This window comes from Falco cherrug, chromosome 4 (genome assembly GCF_023634085.1).
Source record: "Falco cherrug isolate bFalChe1 chromosome 4, bFalChe1.pri, whole genome shotgun sequence".
Lineage (NCBI taxonomy): Eukaryota > Metazoa > Chordata > Aves > Falconiformes > Falconidae > Falco > Falco cherrug.
In genome coordinates this window covers 74,156,275-74,174,738 of record NC_073700.1, presented here as the reverse complement: position 1 = coordinate 74,174,738, position 18,464 = coordinate 74,156,275, and the positions used below count along the sequence as shown (strand labels likewise).

Sequence of the window (18,464 nt, the reverse complement as noted above, 5' to 3'; positions counted from 1 at the left end):
ACATTTATGGAACGTCAAGGCAACAAAACATACAGTTTTGGCATTTTTCAGTTGTTTTTTTTTTTAAATTATTAATGTTAAGAACCGAGAAAGACGCATGTAACTGATTTCCCATGCACAAAATGACACCCAGAAACTCAGTGGTGTTAGACTACATAAAAGACTTCAGTTGAATGACACATGAATTTCGTACCAGTAGCTCCAAGAAAAGAGCCAGCAGTGACCATGACTGAAGATCATGATTATAGCCCCCTCCAAAATACTGACACGGGGGAGAGTGTTGAACAGCAAACAAGACCAATTACATCACTGTACCTTGACGCAGAATGTTGACTTGTGGAATCTGGATTCCCTCATTGTATTTGCAGTAAAAATGCATCTCTAATTACAAATTAGTATTTCATAATGTTACTCAACTGCCAAGAGAGAACATGTGCTTAATGTGATAACAAAATAACAAGTTCCATGAAGTAATGGACATTCTGGCAGTGTATGAAAGGATTTAATGGTCAGTGTTTATTACAGAGAAATAACTGGGTGGGTACATGAGGGCTTGAAAGACAAGGTCTGGTGGATTTTGCTAAACTGCTTTCAAAATCTGCATTAAAATGGCATCAGTAGTTGCCTACCCTGCCATGGATGCAATGACCTCCAGCACTGTGGACCAGAAAGTTGGGAAGATGTATCTTGAACCTCCTCCAGCTAAATCCAACAGTGCCTTGAGTTCCAGAGATGCGTAGCCTCATCCTTACAAAGGCTAAGCATTTCCTGTAGCTTTTAGTAAAAGTAAGAATGAATCCTCTTTCTTTCAAGCCCACCTTAAAATGACCACATTATAGTAGTAGTGCCAAGGTACTGTTACAAGACACAAATCAACTGAAACTGTACAGAGTGTAGTGACATACTGTAAACACCTAGAGTAAGCAGTAATTAAAAATCTGTCTTGTATTGCAGCTACTCATGTAAACAATTTATGAAACTTCTTTGGCACAAAAAAGCATTTTCCCTAGCACTTATAAATACAATGTACTTACATGCATTTAAGTTTTGTTTAAAAAGTTACTAATCATACTTATAAGCATTACCTTGATTAGCAAAATTCATAGATAAAGGATTCATTGTATCTTACAAAGAATTAAGAATATAGTTTGCAATTCAAAAATTCATTTGCAAACTTTGAAACTGTTGGGTAATCTGGAAAGTTAGTTTCATCTAAAAAACATCTCCCTTTCCCTGCCCACCCCCTGCTATCAGTAATTTAAATCAATGGCAAGTAATTTGAGAAAACTGACATAAGTTCTGCTGTATTACCTCATCAAGAAAAATACATATTGTACTAATACAGGAACACAAGGAATCTTTAACATGAGAATACTGTCACTACGTTGTCTTTGTGTCCCCTTTTACAGTCTCCTTGGGATCTTGCCAATAAACACACAATCCAAACTTCCCAAGGTGCTCACGCCACCATCCTTAGTCCCCATCTTTCCAGCAAGGCCAATAAACCAAAAATCTCTCATATAACATTTGATTATCTTGACTCTAGTCACTCAAAAGCATTTAGTGAGTTTCCTCAATGTTTACAAATTGCTAAGTATGCTTGATTTTTATACGATCAACTTACAGTTATTATTCACATGCAACTTCAAGAATTAGTAAGTGTTTCAGTGTGATTCTTCAGTGTGATTCAGACATCTAAGTGCCATGATTATTAACAGGAATGCAAAATCTAACACTGAGTCAACTTGAGAAGAGCAGGTGATAGGTTAAATATGCTATTTGACATCCTACTTCACATACACAGATGAAAAGCTGGATTTTTAGGTAAAATGTTTATTTGCCTACAAAGACTGGCATTAAGGATTCCCTGTCTGTTCTGCAAGAGTTGATAGATATTTAAAGCACTGCAGAGAAGCACCGTGGCTAGAGTAGGGCCAGGCCATTGCAAGGAGGAACAGAAGTCATGGCAATTAAGCAGGGGACTGATTTCAACTGTTTCATTTTAAAAATCAGTCATAAGCATCAGATTGAAGTTTTTGGTCAGGTATAGGACATATATAAATATTTCAAGACTAAAACAGAAAATCTGAGAAGTACTTTTCAGGGAAAAAAAAAAGGGGAATGAAAACTGACAGAATTTGTGAATTAAACAGGTAACCATGAAAAGAAAGAAAATAAGCAGCTCATTTTTGAAGTCAGAACTAGTAGTCTTCATTGCAAGTCATTTTATGGAACACAAACCAAATGCATACAACACAAAGTTCTTCGCCCTTGCATGTATCTCAAGATGGTGTTAAGCCTGGACTCGTCATTTCTGTTGTGGGACTTGCAAGATATTCACTTGATTTCAGACTTGTAAGAGATTTGTAGCTTGCTACTGATGTAAGAGAGCCACAAAGACCAAGCAATGATGGAGTGTCTTCCTTCCCTGTTAAGAAAAAAAAGAAAAGAATTCAGCTAATAATTTTTACAGCACAAGAAGACCTGACCACAAAAAAAAAAAAAAAGAAAAAAAGAAAAAAAAGGGGGACTAGAGAAAACCCCAGCTGTTTCACCTGCACTATTATGAATTACATACTGCTTCCGCACACACATACTTCATAAACGCCATTAGGAAGACGCATGATTTATGCCACACGTTCCCTGTCCAGGCGGTAGAGATCCCTACCTGTGCATTACATGCTGGGCTGTAGTCAGTCTGCTACAGAGTGATATATTCAGAGGCTCCACTGACTACGTGGGGAACTGAAGTTACTAATTCAAGCGCTGTTTTTATTCCAGTACCTTTATATATAAATGGAAATGACGTTATTAACACAGCAGTACCTGGGATCTAATTTTAAACCTCTCAGAAAGGAGTAGAATATAACTGCAATCAGGATATATTTCTTTAAAAATAAAGATGTTTTGGTTTTTAAACCTTGGTAATTTGAAGTGCATTAGGCTCCAACCACTGGAAAAAACCAACTCCACTAATAGGCGACATTATAATGAACACCATCTACCAGCATCTTCCTGTTTCATCCTCCTGGCTCACTGGCAGAATAGAAAAGATCACCTTAAACTAGAGGTTTAAATGAACTTAAAAAGGTCACAGATACAAGTTTTTACTCATAAGCCCTTTAGCAGATTTTTTTTAAAATCACCTCTATAAAGTAGCATTTCTTACAATCGTGTCTCCTGTTCCTGACAGAAAAGTTTTACTTTTATAAGAAAGTAGTAAGAAAAAAAACAAACTACCCAAACCATGCCCTGCCCAACAATTCATTATGAAAAAAAATAAGTCACACATAGTTCTCTTCCATCATTTGTGGTTCCTATCAGCAGTTTCCAGTAGATTTAGGGTCTCACCTCTGCTGAACTTTTTTTCAAGTGACTGAATAGCTTTCTCTAAAAATGAACTATATTCGGACTTTTAAAAATTCTTCACTTTTATAAAAATATTTATTCCCATGAAAACTACATTCCATTGGAGGACATAAAATACACAAAAAGCAGAGTGACACTGTTTGGGCACAGCCCTTGATTTCTACAAGTGTGAAGCTAAAAATCTGACTACATGAGTGGGATTACTAGTAACGTGAAAGTTTACTACTTCTAATCTTTCAATTAAAACTCCCATACCCAGTTAGATCAGAGGTATTTTAACAGCAAGATCACATGCCACGTCTTAAAAAAAAAAAATATTTAAACTTAGGTACTGATGAAAATTACTAATTTAGAAGTGAGATGTTATGCTACCCTTAAAGACAGTGTTGAAATCAAAACCTAAACTATTATTATCAGCAGTTTTGCCACGTTTTTATTTACAGAAGATAAAACAATCCATAACTTCAAACAATTAATATTATAAAAAAAGCCCCAACAGCTGAAAGTAGATCTGCACAGAACTCTCTTCAGAGCAGCCATGCTGATTCTATTTCACTTTCTCTAAGCTATATAAAGCTAAATCTAATAATTTAAAGACTGGTTACAGTTTTAAAAAAAATTCTAAGTTTTACATCCTTGATACTTTAAACCCAAAAAATTTTAAAAGTTATGAACTGCTAAGGCTCTGTATTGTCAAGTCTATTTAAAGTTAATATTTGATGAAATACAAAAGGATTTTTTATAGCAATTTATGTTCTGTACCCAAATTACTCCTATTTCATAAGTCTTCCAGCATTTTTCTGCTTTTCACAATTGCCCACAAGATGGAGCAGCCAAACTTTGATAAGTGTATATTCTGAAAGGGTGTGTATTACATTTATATACTAGCATGGTTCACATCATGTTCGTCTCCCTGTTCTAACAGGGACACTGTCAGGCTGCATCTCCACAGATAAATGTTGAATGCAAGATTCGAGAATGACAGTGGTAGCTGCAAATCCAGTGCCTTTAATCTTTATTCTAAGAAAGTAGAAAGGAAATTTAAAGAACTCCAAAGATTTGAGTTAGTTATAGCAGAAAGATGACAGAAGATCCACCTTGTAGCTGGTTCTGCGATGGAGAAGGAAGATAGGCAACATATTTGAAGCTTAGCTTTAAATACAGTACAAAGTCTTATAATTATTGGGGATGCGGGGTGGGCATCTTCAAAAATCCAAACTTATTTGAAGTATAGTCCTTAGGGAAACAAACAATTTAACAATGAAAAAATATGCCGTTTAATGCAAAGTTTGTTCACACCGAAAATGCATCTCACAGGGACTGAAGATCAGAGCTATGAAGAACAAAACAAAAGGAAGCCACCAGACTGGCTCTGCACCTTCGTTTAACAGGCTCATCCCATCCTGCTTCCCATCCTGTGAGTGACCTGGATCCAGAGAGGACTGAGAAAGACTAACTTCTGCTGAAAGCTGGTCCAGACTTTGAAAACTTTTCCTGCAAGGCAAGTAATACTTAATAGTAACACATTTAAAGATCTAACTATATATCTTCAATTCTCCTTAACAAGTTTTCTGAAAAAGATTAGGCAGTTCAGCTTTTTTCTCTTAAATGCTATTTTTTGTTTTTTAAAACTGATTTTTCCTAAAGCAACAACTTCCTTTTTTTCCTCCTTTTTTTTTAATTAAAGAAAATTTTTATGGTGAGAGAAACTGATTTTTTCTGCCAGATGATCCTTGCATATTGTAACAGGTAATTCCAACAGGATACATTTCAGAGTATACTAAATGAAATGCTTAACTTTAGTTTCCCTGTTCCTCTAGGGGTGAATCAAAATAAATACTGAGCTTACTCATCCCATTGTTGATTGTGCTTTCTGTAGAGCAGAGTGTCCAAGGCAACAGCATTGACATCCAGAGCTCCTGGGGAAGGCCACTGATTGGTGAGGTGAGTAGTTAATTCTTGTCTTGATCGCAAGTCATTGTTCTTTAGCACAGTCCTGTGAATACAAAAAGCAGTAAATTTCAGCCTATTAAATACAATTCCTTAAGGTACAGAAAGAAAACCAGGGCAAATGGTCGTGACCAAAATGATGTTCTGCTTCAAGTGACCAGATTGCAGTTTTCATAAAGCATCTTAAACTGTTCATTTTTCCTAGGGGAAGCAACTTAGAAACCTATTGAGACTTACTTAGAAACAGAAAAAAGCTTTCTGCAAAAGCAGTAAAAAAGCAACTGCGTTCTAAAGATTCTTTCTGCCAGTATCATGATTATTAACAGGACAACTACTTTGCAAACCAACTACAGGAATGTGATGTCCTTTTTCCCCCTCCCCAATTTTTTTCACAGTTTGAACACCTCCCCTTCCTCCTCCCCCAATACTTCTTCAGAATGAACTAAAAACCAGACATGGTGATTTCATTATATGCTTCCAGGTAAAATATAGCACACAGTTATTCTGTTTTCTACCACCTTCCATTTTCTAGTAATTTATGTTTCTAAATTACAGAAAATGTGTTAACTGAGTACCTTACATGTTCAAATTAGTTTTGCCTCATTCTCATGAAGCAGACCAGTTTTCTAAAATTCTGGAAATGAGGAAGCTAACATGCCAATATTGGAAATCATCTGCCAAGAGTCATAAAGAAGGAAAGTATAGGGTTCTCCAGGCTGCAAGACAAGGTCGGTCTTTTTCCAGTAGTACAAGGCAACCTCCAATCTACCCTCATACTGCTGTAGAATAACTCTAGAAACAAAAGTAATGTTGCTTGTTAATCCATAAACTCTCCAATCCATGAAATAGTAGGCAATAATAAAATGCTGTTTTACAACAAATTTGACTATCTCTGGCCCGAAGCAAAGAGCTAAAGTTACCTATCTCTGTACTGAATGCGCTCAGTTCAAAGTCAAATGCCATGTTGTTATATGAAGCGCCAAACTGTCTAGCAATTTAAATAACTATTCATGGTATGCATACATTTATATAAATTCACAGATAACATTGTCAACAGGTCTATTTTTACAACGAAGTTTTTATTCTGGTGGTATCTGAAGTGCTTTGACAAGAACCTCAGGAAGGGCACAATAACGTAACACCACTCAAAGAGCCAAAATTTCCCACAAAACAAGGTAAGGAAAGCAAGTTCAGTAAGGAATTGTTAGTAGCTGAATTTGAGAAGAGACAGATGCACAGCAATTTTGCAAGAGAAGGTGGTGATGCACCGCAGTGAACAAAATTATTTGCAAGAAGCTTTTCTCAAGAGGACCAATTCCCCCAGCATTCATACAGGTAAAAACTTTCCTACCCAAAGATGTCCCTCCTCATCCTCTTCTAAGTGATCTACAGGAATAACCGCTTTGATAACCCAAACCTCTCAATACTTTAAAATATCTTCTATGGTACTCGCTTCCCCAGGTAATCCCCTTAATCCACGGGGCACATCGAGCATTAAACAGGTCTGTTAAAGGCTTGCTGATTTGAGGAAACCTAAACAGTGACATAGCAAGTTCTTAGGAGGTTAATCAGTTACACTACATCACCTCCTTATTCAGAAGGAGTTCTTGTATGCTTTTATAGAAGTTTCATAATAGGGCACAGTCTATATTAGAAACTATACACACAGTAACTAAGTGCAAATTCATACACAACATGCACGTGTAAATTTCCCTTTGGACAACTCCTGTACGTTATCACCACAGCTGAGCAGCAGTGTTAACCTATCAGTAAACAAGCACGCTGAGCAAAGACAACAAACTCACACCATCTACAGACAAGTTACTAATAGTGGAACTTCGGCATTTTACATGTAAAGTTTCTGTGTTGAGGCTTTTCTCACACATCTTTATGCTGTAGTAAGCTAACATTTCACCCTTTCTTTGTGTGCAAAGAAATTCTGATCAAACACTAGCCAAACAGCTTGAGGGATTTTAGCAAAACAACATTTTAAGACAGTTCTAGTATATCACTACTTAAACCACTCTACCATGCTCAGGAAGAAAACCAGGCATCAAGTAGGACACAGAAGTAACTATTCTCCTCTTAAAACTATTATGCTTTATTCTGAATCTTTAAAAATATCTATAAATAACTTGGAATATATAAAATCAGTCCAAACACAGTATTCAGTATATCTAAAATAGCAGTACAGACAATAGAAGTTAGACAAAATACTCACAGCAGGTGCTGGTAGTTGCCATCTATTTTTTTAGCCTTCCAGATTATTCAGCTGCTCGCTCTTTTGCAGCCGTTTTTAAAGTATCGTGAGATTCCACTATAGCAAAGACTTATTAAAGGCACTGCTTGCAAACAGCAATTCTCTCAAGATAAACAAAGGCAGTATCAATTTATGCCTATTAACCAGACTTATTTTAAAAGTCAAAGTATTAAACTGCACAGCATCGTTGAATCATTTCAGTTGGAAAAGACCCTTAAGATCATCAAGTCCAACTGTAAACCTAACACTGCCAAGTCTGCCATTAAACCATGTCCTTAAGCGCCGTGACTACACAGCACACAGCATCCTCATACTCTTAATCACCATGAGGCAAAAATGACCCTGCTCCAAATATTCAAAAATAGGAAGAGGAAAAGAAACAGAAACAAAAGCATTTACTACAGAAAGGTGTTAAAAAAGGCAATATGATCAAGTTTTAATGAGGAAAAAAAAAGTAGAGATTTCAAAACACTCAGTGTGAAAAAATGCTGCACAAGACCAAGTACTGTCCTGCTCCTGGTCAGACAAGAGGAGCTCTTTCTAGAAGTTAAGAGCTCTCAAACGACAACAATTTATTTTATCCAGGGCAGACTGAGTTTCTACAGTAGCACTCTTGTTCCTCAGAACACAAACACAGTAACTGGTGCTGGCCAACTCCAGGCTGTGATACTGCAGGGTTTGAAGTAGGACTCTTCTTAATGCTCACGAGCGCAATGAAAATTATGCCGTTTAACCAAAAGCACAATATTACTATTAAAACTTCTTTATCTGCTAGTATAGTGAAAGAAGTTTGGCATATAAAAGTTTTCAGAGGGAAAATCAGAATAAAGTCTTCACGGAGCAAAAACTAGAAATGAAGAATACGTTTAGAGGTACAAATGGTAAATAGGGGTATTTGTGAAATTTGCAAGATTCAAGAATAAAATGTAAAAAGCATATTTTCTGTTATTTAAACACACACACACAAAGGAACTACTGAACATTTTGGACCTTGAGTGGGAGATATTTCAAAAGTGCTACCAAAAGTTCACATGAAAATAATGTAATGTAATGTAGATAAGCTTCTATATAAAATGCTGGTCTGTAGTAAAACATACTGAATTGAAACAGCCTATGTACAAACAGCTTTATTCTACTGCTTCTGTTCCTGAGAATGAACTGTGGGTGTGAAACACCAACTGAAAATCAGAATGACCCGAACACCTGTAGATCAAGACTCAAAGGCTAGGTTTTATGAAGGACATTACCTCATAACTTATAAGCGTAACTTACATGGAACAAAATCCATAATACATCATAAGAATAACACCGAAGATCACAAGTATGCAGGTCTATTTTTAAATAAAATTCAGTAAGATAGTGTTCTATTGGTCTGTAGCTGTGATTATTTAAGGATGATACAAGCTAAGGTTTGGAGACAATATGTCAAGCCATTTAATACAGGAGTAAGAACATCCCAAAAAGGGAACAGGAAGAGAGACAGAAGGGTTTACTATAGAAAGAAGTTAATAAAGTAGGAAATACAATGAAGTTTGAGTTAAAACAAGACAACGAGCATATACAACAAGCTGTTAACTCCTTTTCTTCAGTCAAAATAGAAAACTTGAAAGCCAAAAAGAAGATAAAACCAACGGCTTCCAAATGTAATAATCTCAGGAAGGTAGTTGGTACATGGAGAATACAGTGGATCTTAATAAGCCATTATATGATTTTTATCATTTTTTTTGAATGAAAGAAAGGCAGCGTATGAGATATGGCTGAAAAGGGTGTCCCAGACTAACAAGGTAAGACTGCCGAGTGCATAAAGTTTTATGTAGAATAAGGAGAATATGTAAGAAAGCAAGGGGGGGTTAAAGTGATTTATGGTATTTCACCTAATCCAGGCATGAAAAAATTCTTGGTTGTCTGAAAACCTGTGAGCTACCATCCACAACTGGTATCTTCTCTACCTATAACCATTTCCATCTCTTTATAATCATGTTGGCAAAAAGTAGCAGAAGCTCTCTTTTTGTGATCTGCAGAAAGAAAACAATCAGTTTTCTCCTGCTCCCAACATTTGTGCCCTGAGCAGTCCTCACCCCGACAAGTATTTTTATAAGACAACTTAATATCATATTTAAAGTTCTGAAAAACTTAACAAAAAAAATAAAAATAGGAAGAGATGGCAGGCAGAAAAGGAATATTTCTAATTCTTTTGGAATTCCTGAATTGTTATTTTCATACTGAAAAGCAACAAGGGAAATGCAGCAAAATGCTTGTTGGGATTTATTACAGGAGTGGGGCATCAGTGACGCTGGAGACAAAACATTTTCAAAAAACTGCCGTTACAATGATCAAATATCCTTTTTATTACTTCACAGCATAGATTTTTCCATAATGCACATATATAAGTACATTATACACAGTCTCACCATGTTAGCCCAGTATACCCTGTCTAAGTTATGACATTTAGATTGTGGTAGGTTTTATTTAATATCTAAAAAAAGAAAACTCCGTAAATTCAAAACCTCCATAAACTTAAAAATACTACGGCAACTAATAATTTGGTAGGAAAAACAAGCAGCAAAAAAGATGAGATCATCATCTTAAAACTAGAAGACATCATTAAAACCCAACAAATATTTGGTTTACATTTATATTTGTTGTTCTTTACATCAGAAACCAGTAGATAAATCAAGCTCCTCTTAGGAAAAAAAAAAAAAAAAAGAAAAAAAAAAAGGAAACAGTATTCAATAAAAACATCCTGCTAATGAATTCCTACCTATTACAAAAGAATACAGAGGATTCATTAACTCATCAACACTAGCGTATTCCCATGTTAGGCTTAAGTGTCTGCTTGATGTGCAGATACATACACTCCTTCCAGGCCTGTAAATTTACTTATATTTATTCAAGAATAACAGCAGAGTATTAACATCAGGTTTATACAGCTAATCCCAGAAGTGTCTCTGCGTGCTTCCGACTTTCAGTCCTTTAATTGTGTATTTAAGAAGTAGGGAAAAGTGAGATTAGTGAAATCTTCCAATAAACGTCCTTCTGTAGTAGAGTTCACTGGCCCTGTCTGTTAGGTGTTCTCCATAATATTTACTTGACAATGTCCTCAACTTTTATTATTTTATTTGATATGTTTATTTCATGATTTATTATTTTGAGGTTATTTAAGTACAAGCAGACTACAATTATGTATGGTATGCATATAATAATAAAATACAATTGAAAAATTACTGTTCATTTCCATCCCTGCTCCACAGTATGCTGCCCTTTCACTTGTTCTGGTACAATCACGTTGGAACCACTCTGAAAATGGATCATTGCAACAGTAAATTTTTTAAATTATTTTTTTAAAGCTGGTGTCAGGTTTTTTGGGGGGTTTTGTTTTTTCATTGAATTCATAAGGTAACCCCACAAACAGTTCTGTTTGCCCTAGCACTGCTTTTGGGAACTCTGCTACCTCTCAAAAGGATAAGAAATTACTCCTTTGAAGTAACACATCTAAGACTTCTGCATCTTGAAAATGTGACCTGACTTGATTCACTCCTTTGTAGAAGGGTATAGGGACAAAAGACAGCCTGTACGTGGGGCTTCTGCGTGCAAAACCAAAATGATATAAAAAGCAGCTTATCTTTGGTCATTTGCCATACTGTAACTATATTACCTCTGGAAATTTAAAAATAAACAAGTAAATAAAGATTAATCTCAAGTTTAGTCCAACCTAATACAGAAAAGCCTTATCTTGGTAACCACATAAGATTTCTTGTTTCATTTTAGCTAGATTGGATTTCCAGTTTCCCCTGGAACAAATCCAGATTAATGCCACTGGAAGCCTATTCTGAAAGACCCACTTACAGATATTTTTTTTAATAATAATAATAATAAGTCAGTTCTGTTTCCAATTATACCTGTGAAAAACCAGTAATTTCTTACCTGCAAGTTTAATTTCTCCAAATCCAGAAAATGCCAATCCAGTTGGCAATTTGCCCTCCTACCAGCAGATGAAGACAGGAAATAAACCAAACAGACTAATTCCCTAAGAAAGGGAATTATATCAGATGAGTGCTCCAGTTCAAGAACTACCTGAGTAGTGAAAAGTAAAAATGAAAATAAAAGCTGAAAAGAAATAAAAACATTTGAATAAGAAAGAACAAGCTTTAAAAACCTTTATTTAGGACAGGAAATATGGAATGCAAACTCAAATTGATAGCATATATGAACATAACTAAAATCTGTAAAAGCAACTCTAAAATAAAAGGAAATTTTCAAACTGTCAGTACTGTAGCAAGACAGTGAGCTGTCTGGACTGGTATGTCATTGGACTTTGAGAAATTAGATCAGCAGGTATGAAAATGAGTTACTTACCAGTAGACTTTGATGCTGCAATATATCACCTCCCTCAGGTTTGTGCCCTGTGCACAGACACAGTATTCCCCAATTAGATGCCAGAGCAGTTAGATCCCAGCAGACCTTCTAATGGCAGCTGCTGCAGTGAAAAAAAGCACGTATGTCCTACCACACCACATTTTTTTTTTTACTCTGACTGGCCAACAGATCTTCGTGTGACACAGCAACGGTACTAGCTGTGCCACAGAATAGATCCCCTTGAAACTTTTTCAGCAATCTTTTTATCGCCTGAAGATCTTGAAATATATCCTCCAGTAATAAAATTACTGTCATCAACTTTATAGAGCCTTTGATCTCCCTGACCTTTGGAGTAACTTGGCTAAACTTGCATTGGCAGAAATACCAGCAACTTGACTCTTGAGTTCTAGTGTAATTACTGTGGAGATTTTATTTCAGAAGACAGACCTCAAGAATGGACCAGAACACACTACAATATGGTAACTTTGCATGTGCTCATTAAAATACACACACACTGCAGTGTGTGACTGACACTCTTCATGTCCTTGCACAAATAACAAGGCCAGATTCCTTTGGAGGAGAATAACGTGAGATGTTTTTTACCCGTGAGACTTTTTTTACCCATAAGACTTCAGTTTCCCCAGATAGTAAATCTTGACTGAAAACAGGAAAAATACTGAACTTGACTAGCAACTTAAAGAACAGCTTTTAATTCAGTTCTTCAAGTATCAATTCTTGTCTGCCAGAAAATGGAGGGCTTTTAGCAAATGACTTTTTTTGACAGATTACCAAACTTGCCTTTAGTAAATATCCTCTCAAACTGAGCTTGTCATTCAAGGATTATTTTTTTTCATGTCAGTCATGTAAATACAAGTTATATGTCTATAACTGAACCCCTTTTAAAAGAACACTTCTATACAGGTGGTGGGGGCAAGGAAAAATACCAAGATTTTTCTTCAGAGCAGATGAAGAAAACTTCACCAAAATCAGTGGTCTATTTTTTTGCCATTTTAACATGCTTTCCTTTAATTCAGTAAAACCAGCAATACCAACTGCAAAATGGTTGGGTAAACTTTGGGTGACAGTACAACCACTTTTTTAAACTTCCACTCACATATTAAGCCAGCATGAGTTTCAGCAGATGGATCTTCTACATAGAAAAAGATTTGCCAAAACCAGCATACAAGCTCCTTCAGAATGCCATGTTTCTAATCACAAAAAAAAGTGAATAAGGGAATCCTGACTTACTTTGAAAGATAGAAGACCATGTTGGTTAAAAAAAAAAAAAAAAAAAAAAAATGCGAGGGGGGGGGTGGAGGGCTGCAAACTGTGAACAATGTAAGTTCCTCCTGGTAGTTGAATGGGAATTAATACAACTACCAAACTACGCAAACAGTAAGACAGAGCTTCAAAGTCTAAGACAATTGCAGAATGAAGAATATGCAGGACGAAAATGTGATCCAAGGGGAGAGGGGGCAAAAATCCCCCACAGAAATCTCCCCCCTGCGCCCCGAAAAGAACAGTAGAAATGGATACATGGGAAGAAAAAACAGGTGGCAATGAAAATCTTTGCCAAGCATACTTTAAATTATAATTTGGATAACAAAATACTGAAAATTTTAATTATGTTAAGTAATGACAAAGAAAAAGCACCAGTCTAAATCTCAATCACTTGCTATCCAAATAGAAAGGCAGCTAATAAAAGCTTCTTGCTCAAGAAATCAGGTAACATACTACACTGTATTTTCTTGGTTTTAACTTCAGACATTTCACTTTTTTCTACTTTAAGCCTTTTCAGAAATCATTTAAACTGTGTTTTATTTTAACAAAACACTGAAAAAAACCATGACAAGTTGTAGCATTAAAACTGGATTTCAAAGAAAGAAAAGAAAATTGTATCCTAAATTTACAAATACCATCCATAATTCAAAAAAGACTCCAAACATTTCTGTGAATCTGTGTGTGTGCACACTATTTGTATTTTAGAAGAACTTTAAATTTTGTTTTGAAAGTGGAAAATGGATTTTTCTATTCGTTTTTACTGGATGAAACTCAACTTCTTGACCTGATCTATTTAAACCAGTAAATATAGTCAAATAAAACTGAAATTTGGGATAATTTGGATATTTCTTTTGTCTGAAGAATCTCAGAGAGACTGTGTCTGTATATCAATGATAACGTAATATCTTTGCAAATACAGAACTAGCCTCTCACCATTTTAACCTGGCACTATTCTTCCAGCCTTACAAAAATTGGTTATATTGTTACTAGTTGTCATTTAAAGTCCATTTAATTTGGTATTGAACTTCATGTAAACTGCATTAAATGTATTAGAAGAATATAAAAACAACTTTTGTTCAACTTCTCATTCACGTATACGCACTATCAAATAGTAGCTTTTCCTGTCAGTAACTTCCAGAATATAGAAGAAAATCTACAGTAAATGAATATGAGGGTTAAGAAATGAAGCAAGAAAAATTGGGACTCTCAGAAGCAAATGATAATGCAAGTTTATTTATTTAAATGAGTAAAGCACAAAGAGATCAAATTCAGTCTCTATGACTGTACTCCAACAGTTAATGATTACGCACCATGATTGACTTACCCTATTTTTTACCTGATGTTCTTTATTCCCTCCATCCACAGTATCAAGGTATTAAAACCCTTTTCTGAAATCAAAGCCTCAGGTTCACCTGTTCTAGACATGAGATAATTCTCTTTGTGGAATTAAAAGAGGAAAACTTTTTTTTTTTTTTTTTAATAGGTTCTTTAGCATTACTATACCAAAGCAAGTATTTTATTTTATTTATTTTTTTTTACAGTTCAGGTAATACTAACAAGAGGGAAAAACTCCATGATCCATACAATATGCTCTCCTACTGGGAATGTGCATCATTTGCAACTGCATTGCATTGAGGCCCTTAAACGTTCAATACTTCTCATTGTTATTTTGAAATGCCCTACTGCCCCCTGCTCCCAATCTTAGAATTCTACATTGGATAAAGACTCTGAAATTCAGAATGCATGAAACACTAACGTTCAAGTAACTTAGAGCTTTCTTTCTTGCAAATTCTATGCAATGCCTTTATCTACAGGAGCATAGATATTGTCGAAAAGAGCAAGGATGTCACTATAAAACCAGATTTTAATATTACACAGTAGAGGCTCAGAAGGGGATACATTGCCATGCTAATGTAATTAACTATGCAAAACCATCAAAGGAAAGTCCCTATAATTCTCTAACTTATCAAGAGAAAAAGAAAGGAAAAAAAGAAAAAGAGAGCAGAGGACACACTCCCTACAAAATGAGTATTCTTCACATTGGAGTCAGCCAGCACTTTGCTATAAATATACCAACACAACTTGTCCTTGAAGGCAGCAATAACTTAAAAAGCTTTTAACTTTTTTAAAATTTAAGGTCTAGTTTAAAATAAAACTTTTAAGCCCACTTTTAAAAAGTTCAGAATGAGAGATTAAAATATGAGGGTTTAAAAACAAAACCCTATCTACTGCATCTTGCAGATTAAGTCCTTTTCCTCAGGCTGCTATCAATCCAGAAGCTTTTGGCTTCCTGCTGCGCAATAAACCCATGCAAAATCCCCCTGGATTCTAAAAATAGTATGTCCTCTGTCATGTCAGAAGCTTGATTGCAATTTTGTTTAATTCTGTACATTCCTTTGCTGTACCTCACTCTGTATGCTCCACTCTAAATTGCAGGAGTCTGTCTGTCCATGTTCTATGCCCAGCAGAACTTTTCCTAGTTAGACTTTTAAGCAAAAAGGAAACTCCCATGTATTCACAGATTTCCACCTCACTGAAAACTGAACTTGCCTTCTTGCTGTCTATCAGCAGGAGTACAATAGTACAGCAAACTTCAAAAGAAAGAATTCCACAAAAACAAAATTCCAAATACTGCCAAAACAGTTTTAATATTTATCAAAATATGCAATATTTTTTCTATGCTGTTTAAAAAAAAAAAGAAAGTACAGACAAGTTTAGAAAAGAAGGAGCTGAAACCACACCAGACCGCAATACTAAGGATTTAAAATTGCTGCTGCAAACTTGAGAGGGAGACAGAGGACATATATGAAGCATTACAAATAGAAGTGTGGCTAATGTGAATTATGGTTTGATAGCAAGGATCCATGAAAGCTTTAAAGGGAAAGAAGGATTAGCATTCTCAATTTTGACATTCTAGGAGAGAAATTCACCAAGAAGATCAAAGATTAAAATTTAATCTCCCACTTTCTCTCAGCGAGAAAATAAAGCAGCTACAACAAATTGGATTTACTGTACTTAGGAGTTGAGGAATTCAGTTTCTTTAAAAAAACCCAAACAAACCAAACAAAAAGTCTTACAAGAAAACTATCTGAAAATGAAGGCAAGAGTGCTAAAAAAAGTCATCTAGCTTTCCTATTTCTTCAGATTATTTAGGTTTTGAGCGAGGATTACAAAGCCAGGCAACCCACATTTAAAGTTTTACTTACAAGGAGACACAGGATCAATTTCAAAGCCTTAGCTCAGACCCTTCCTGCTTCTGTTTCTTTCTCTGCTTTACCCCTGGCAGCACAGTTACAGCCTACATCCTCTATGAATTCATCTGTGACCATCCCGCTGCCTGTTCTTGGGCAGATATTTGTGGCAGCACTCCGAAGGCTCTAGGGCATTTACAAACAGAATCTTGAAGCAAGGAAAAGCACTGATACTATTTTCGTAAGCAAGTTATTTAACCAAATGGGGCATGATCAGTCTTTGGAAATGAATCATCTTTGCTACAAAGAATATAGTAAATCTTCCTTTTAAGTACTCCTTAAGGGATCTGAAAGGACATGGTGGATTTGAAACTGAAATGCTCATTTTGCCTGAACTTTAAAATGTATTTACTCTGGCATGCTGCTCTCTCAGAATTATTGTGGCTATGTTCAGGTGCTACTGAGCATGAGCTGATGGACTTCTCTGAAAGGCAGAATGCATTAGCTTGAGCTCAGTGCAGTGCTAGCATAGGGAAAAAATAGTTGTGTGGACAGAGTACTCCAATAGTCAGTGCCTGAAAGAGTGAAGTGTAAGTGACGGGCCATGTACAACTCGGGAGTGGAAGCATACACAGAACGTTTACTGTAATTAAAGGCTGTCACTGAAACAGTCTCTCAGGGTTGCAACTACACTGTCATTTCCTGTCTTTACAAATACATTTGTATTATCCAAATAGGAACTGCAGCGTTGCTGAACCTATCAGACAGCTATATTAAAATATTAATAATGGAGTACAAGTACTGTTTGGGCCTTGAAAACACTGACTAATTCTGAAGTAACAGCCAGACAAATTAAATAAATCTACCTTTAAGTTTTACTAGAACATAAAAGAATTCTTAATTATACAGACAGGCTTAATACAATGTAAGACATGAGTGTCCCTGCAATTTTGAGTCTTATTTGAGCCATAACCGAAGACAGAATTCCAAAGACGGAAGAGCTTTAACATTCCTTTCCTCCACAAAAAAACAACCAGAACAAGACCGCAATACAGGAAGAAACAGCAGAGAGCGTTAAAAAACAGACTGGTATAAAATATAGCATAGCCACCGAATCCAAGAAATAAATTTGCAGTACATGTGATAAATTGGAAAAAAAAAAAATTAAAATACTGCACTAGTTGGGACAAAGAGGCTGTACCATCTTATACCAGGCACATCAGCCTGAAAACCTGAAAAATACTTCAGGAGGAAACCTACGTTGGTAATAATGATGGAGATCACTATTGTCTTGTCAACAAATATCACAGCAGAAGGAAAAAGATTAAGAGTATTTTAAGTTAAGGAAAGCATTGTATACAAAGGTAAAAAACCTCATCACTTAATTTTAGAAGACTTTTTTGTGAAAGTGGTTAGCTTCTGTAACATCAGTGAGTCACTACATAGGGAATTAGTCACAGAATCATAGAATGGTTTTGGTTGGAAGGGACCTTAAAGATCACCTAGTTCCAATCCCCCTGCCATGGCAGGGACACCCTCCACTACACCAGGTGTCTCAAAGCCCCATCCAGCCTGGCCTTGAACACTGCCAAGGATGAGGCATCTACAATTTCTCTGGGCAACCTGTGCCAGTCCCTCACCACCCTCACAGTAAAGAATTTCTTCCTAACATCTAATCTAAGTCCACCCTCCTTCAGTTTAAAGCCATTCCCCCTCATCCTATCACTACATGCCTCGTAAGAAGCTCTCCTCCAGCTTTCACTATTCAGAATATTGATGGAATCTCTCCAGTAATCATACATCGATAATTAACATATATAAATACCAATTTCAGATGCAGAATCTGAACCTTAAAGCAGCAAAATAAGCAGAGTTTGCCTTAGACACAGGTAGTATGTAAGCAAAAGACTAAGACTCACCCTAAGGGGGAAAAGGATTGTTTAAGCTGAGATAAAGTTTTAAGGCAAGGATGTTGTGGGCAAATAGCTCCAGATTTTGCCCAATCACTTCTTTGACAAAGCTAACTAGTCCTTCAAGGCAGCGGTCTCCAAACTGGG

General features: G+C 35.9%; 1 protein-coding gene across 1 annotated transcript in view; it reads right to left on the bottom strand.

The window, feature by feature from the left end:
- Positions 1 to 480: 480 nt before the first annotated feature.
- The window catches only part of RUNDC3B (RUN domain containing 3B), a 54,744-nt gene continuing 36,760 nt past the window's right edge, over positions 481 to 18,464 (bottom strand). The window contains exons 9-11 of the mRNA XM_055709520.1: positions 5,219 to 5,365; positions 4,748 to 4,863; positions 481 to 2,428 (exon numbers count right to left, since the gene is read on the bottom strand). Of these exons, the coding sequence (XP_055565495.1) occupies positions 2,283 to 2,428; positions 4,748 to 4,863; positions 5,219 to 5,365 (409 nt within the window). The 3' untranslated portion in view covers positions 481 to 2,282. The remainder of the gene's footprint in view (positions 2,429 to 4,747; positions 4,864 to 5,218; positions 5,366 to 18,464) is intronic.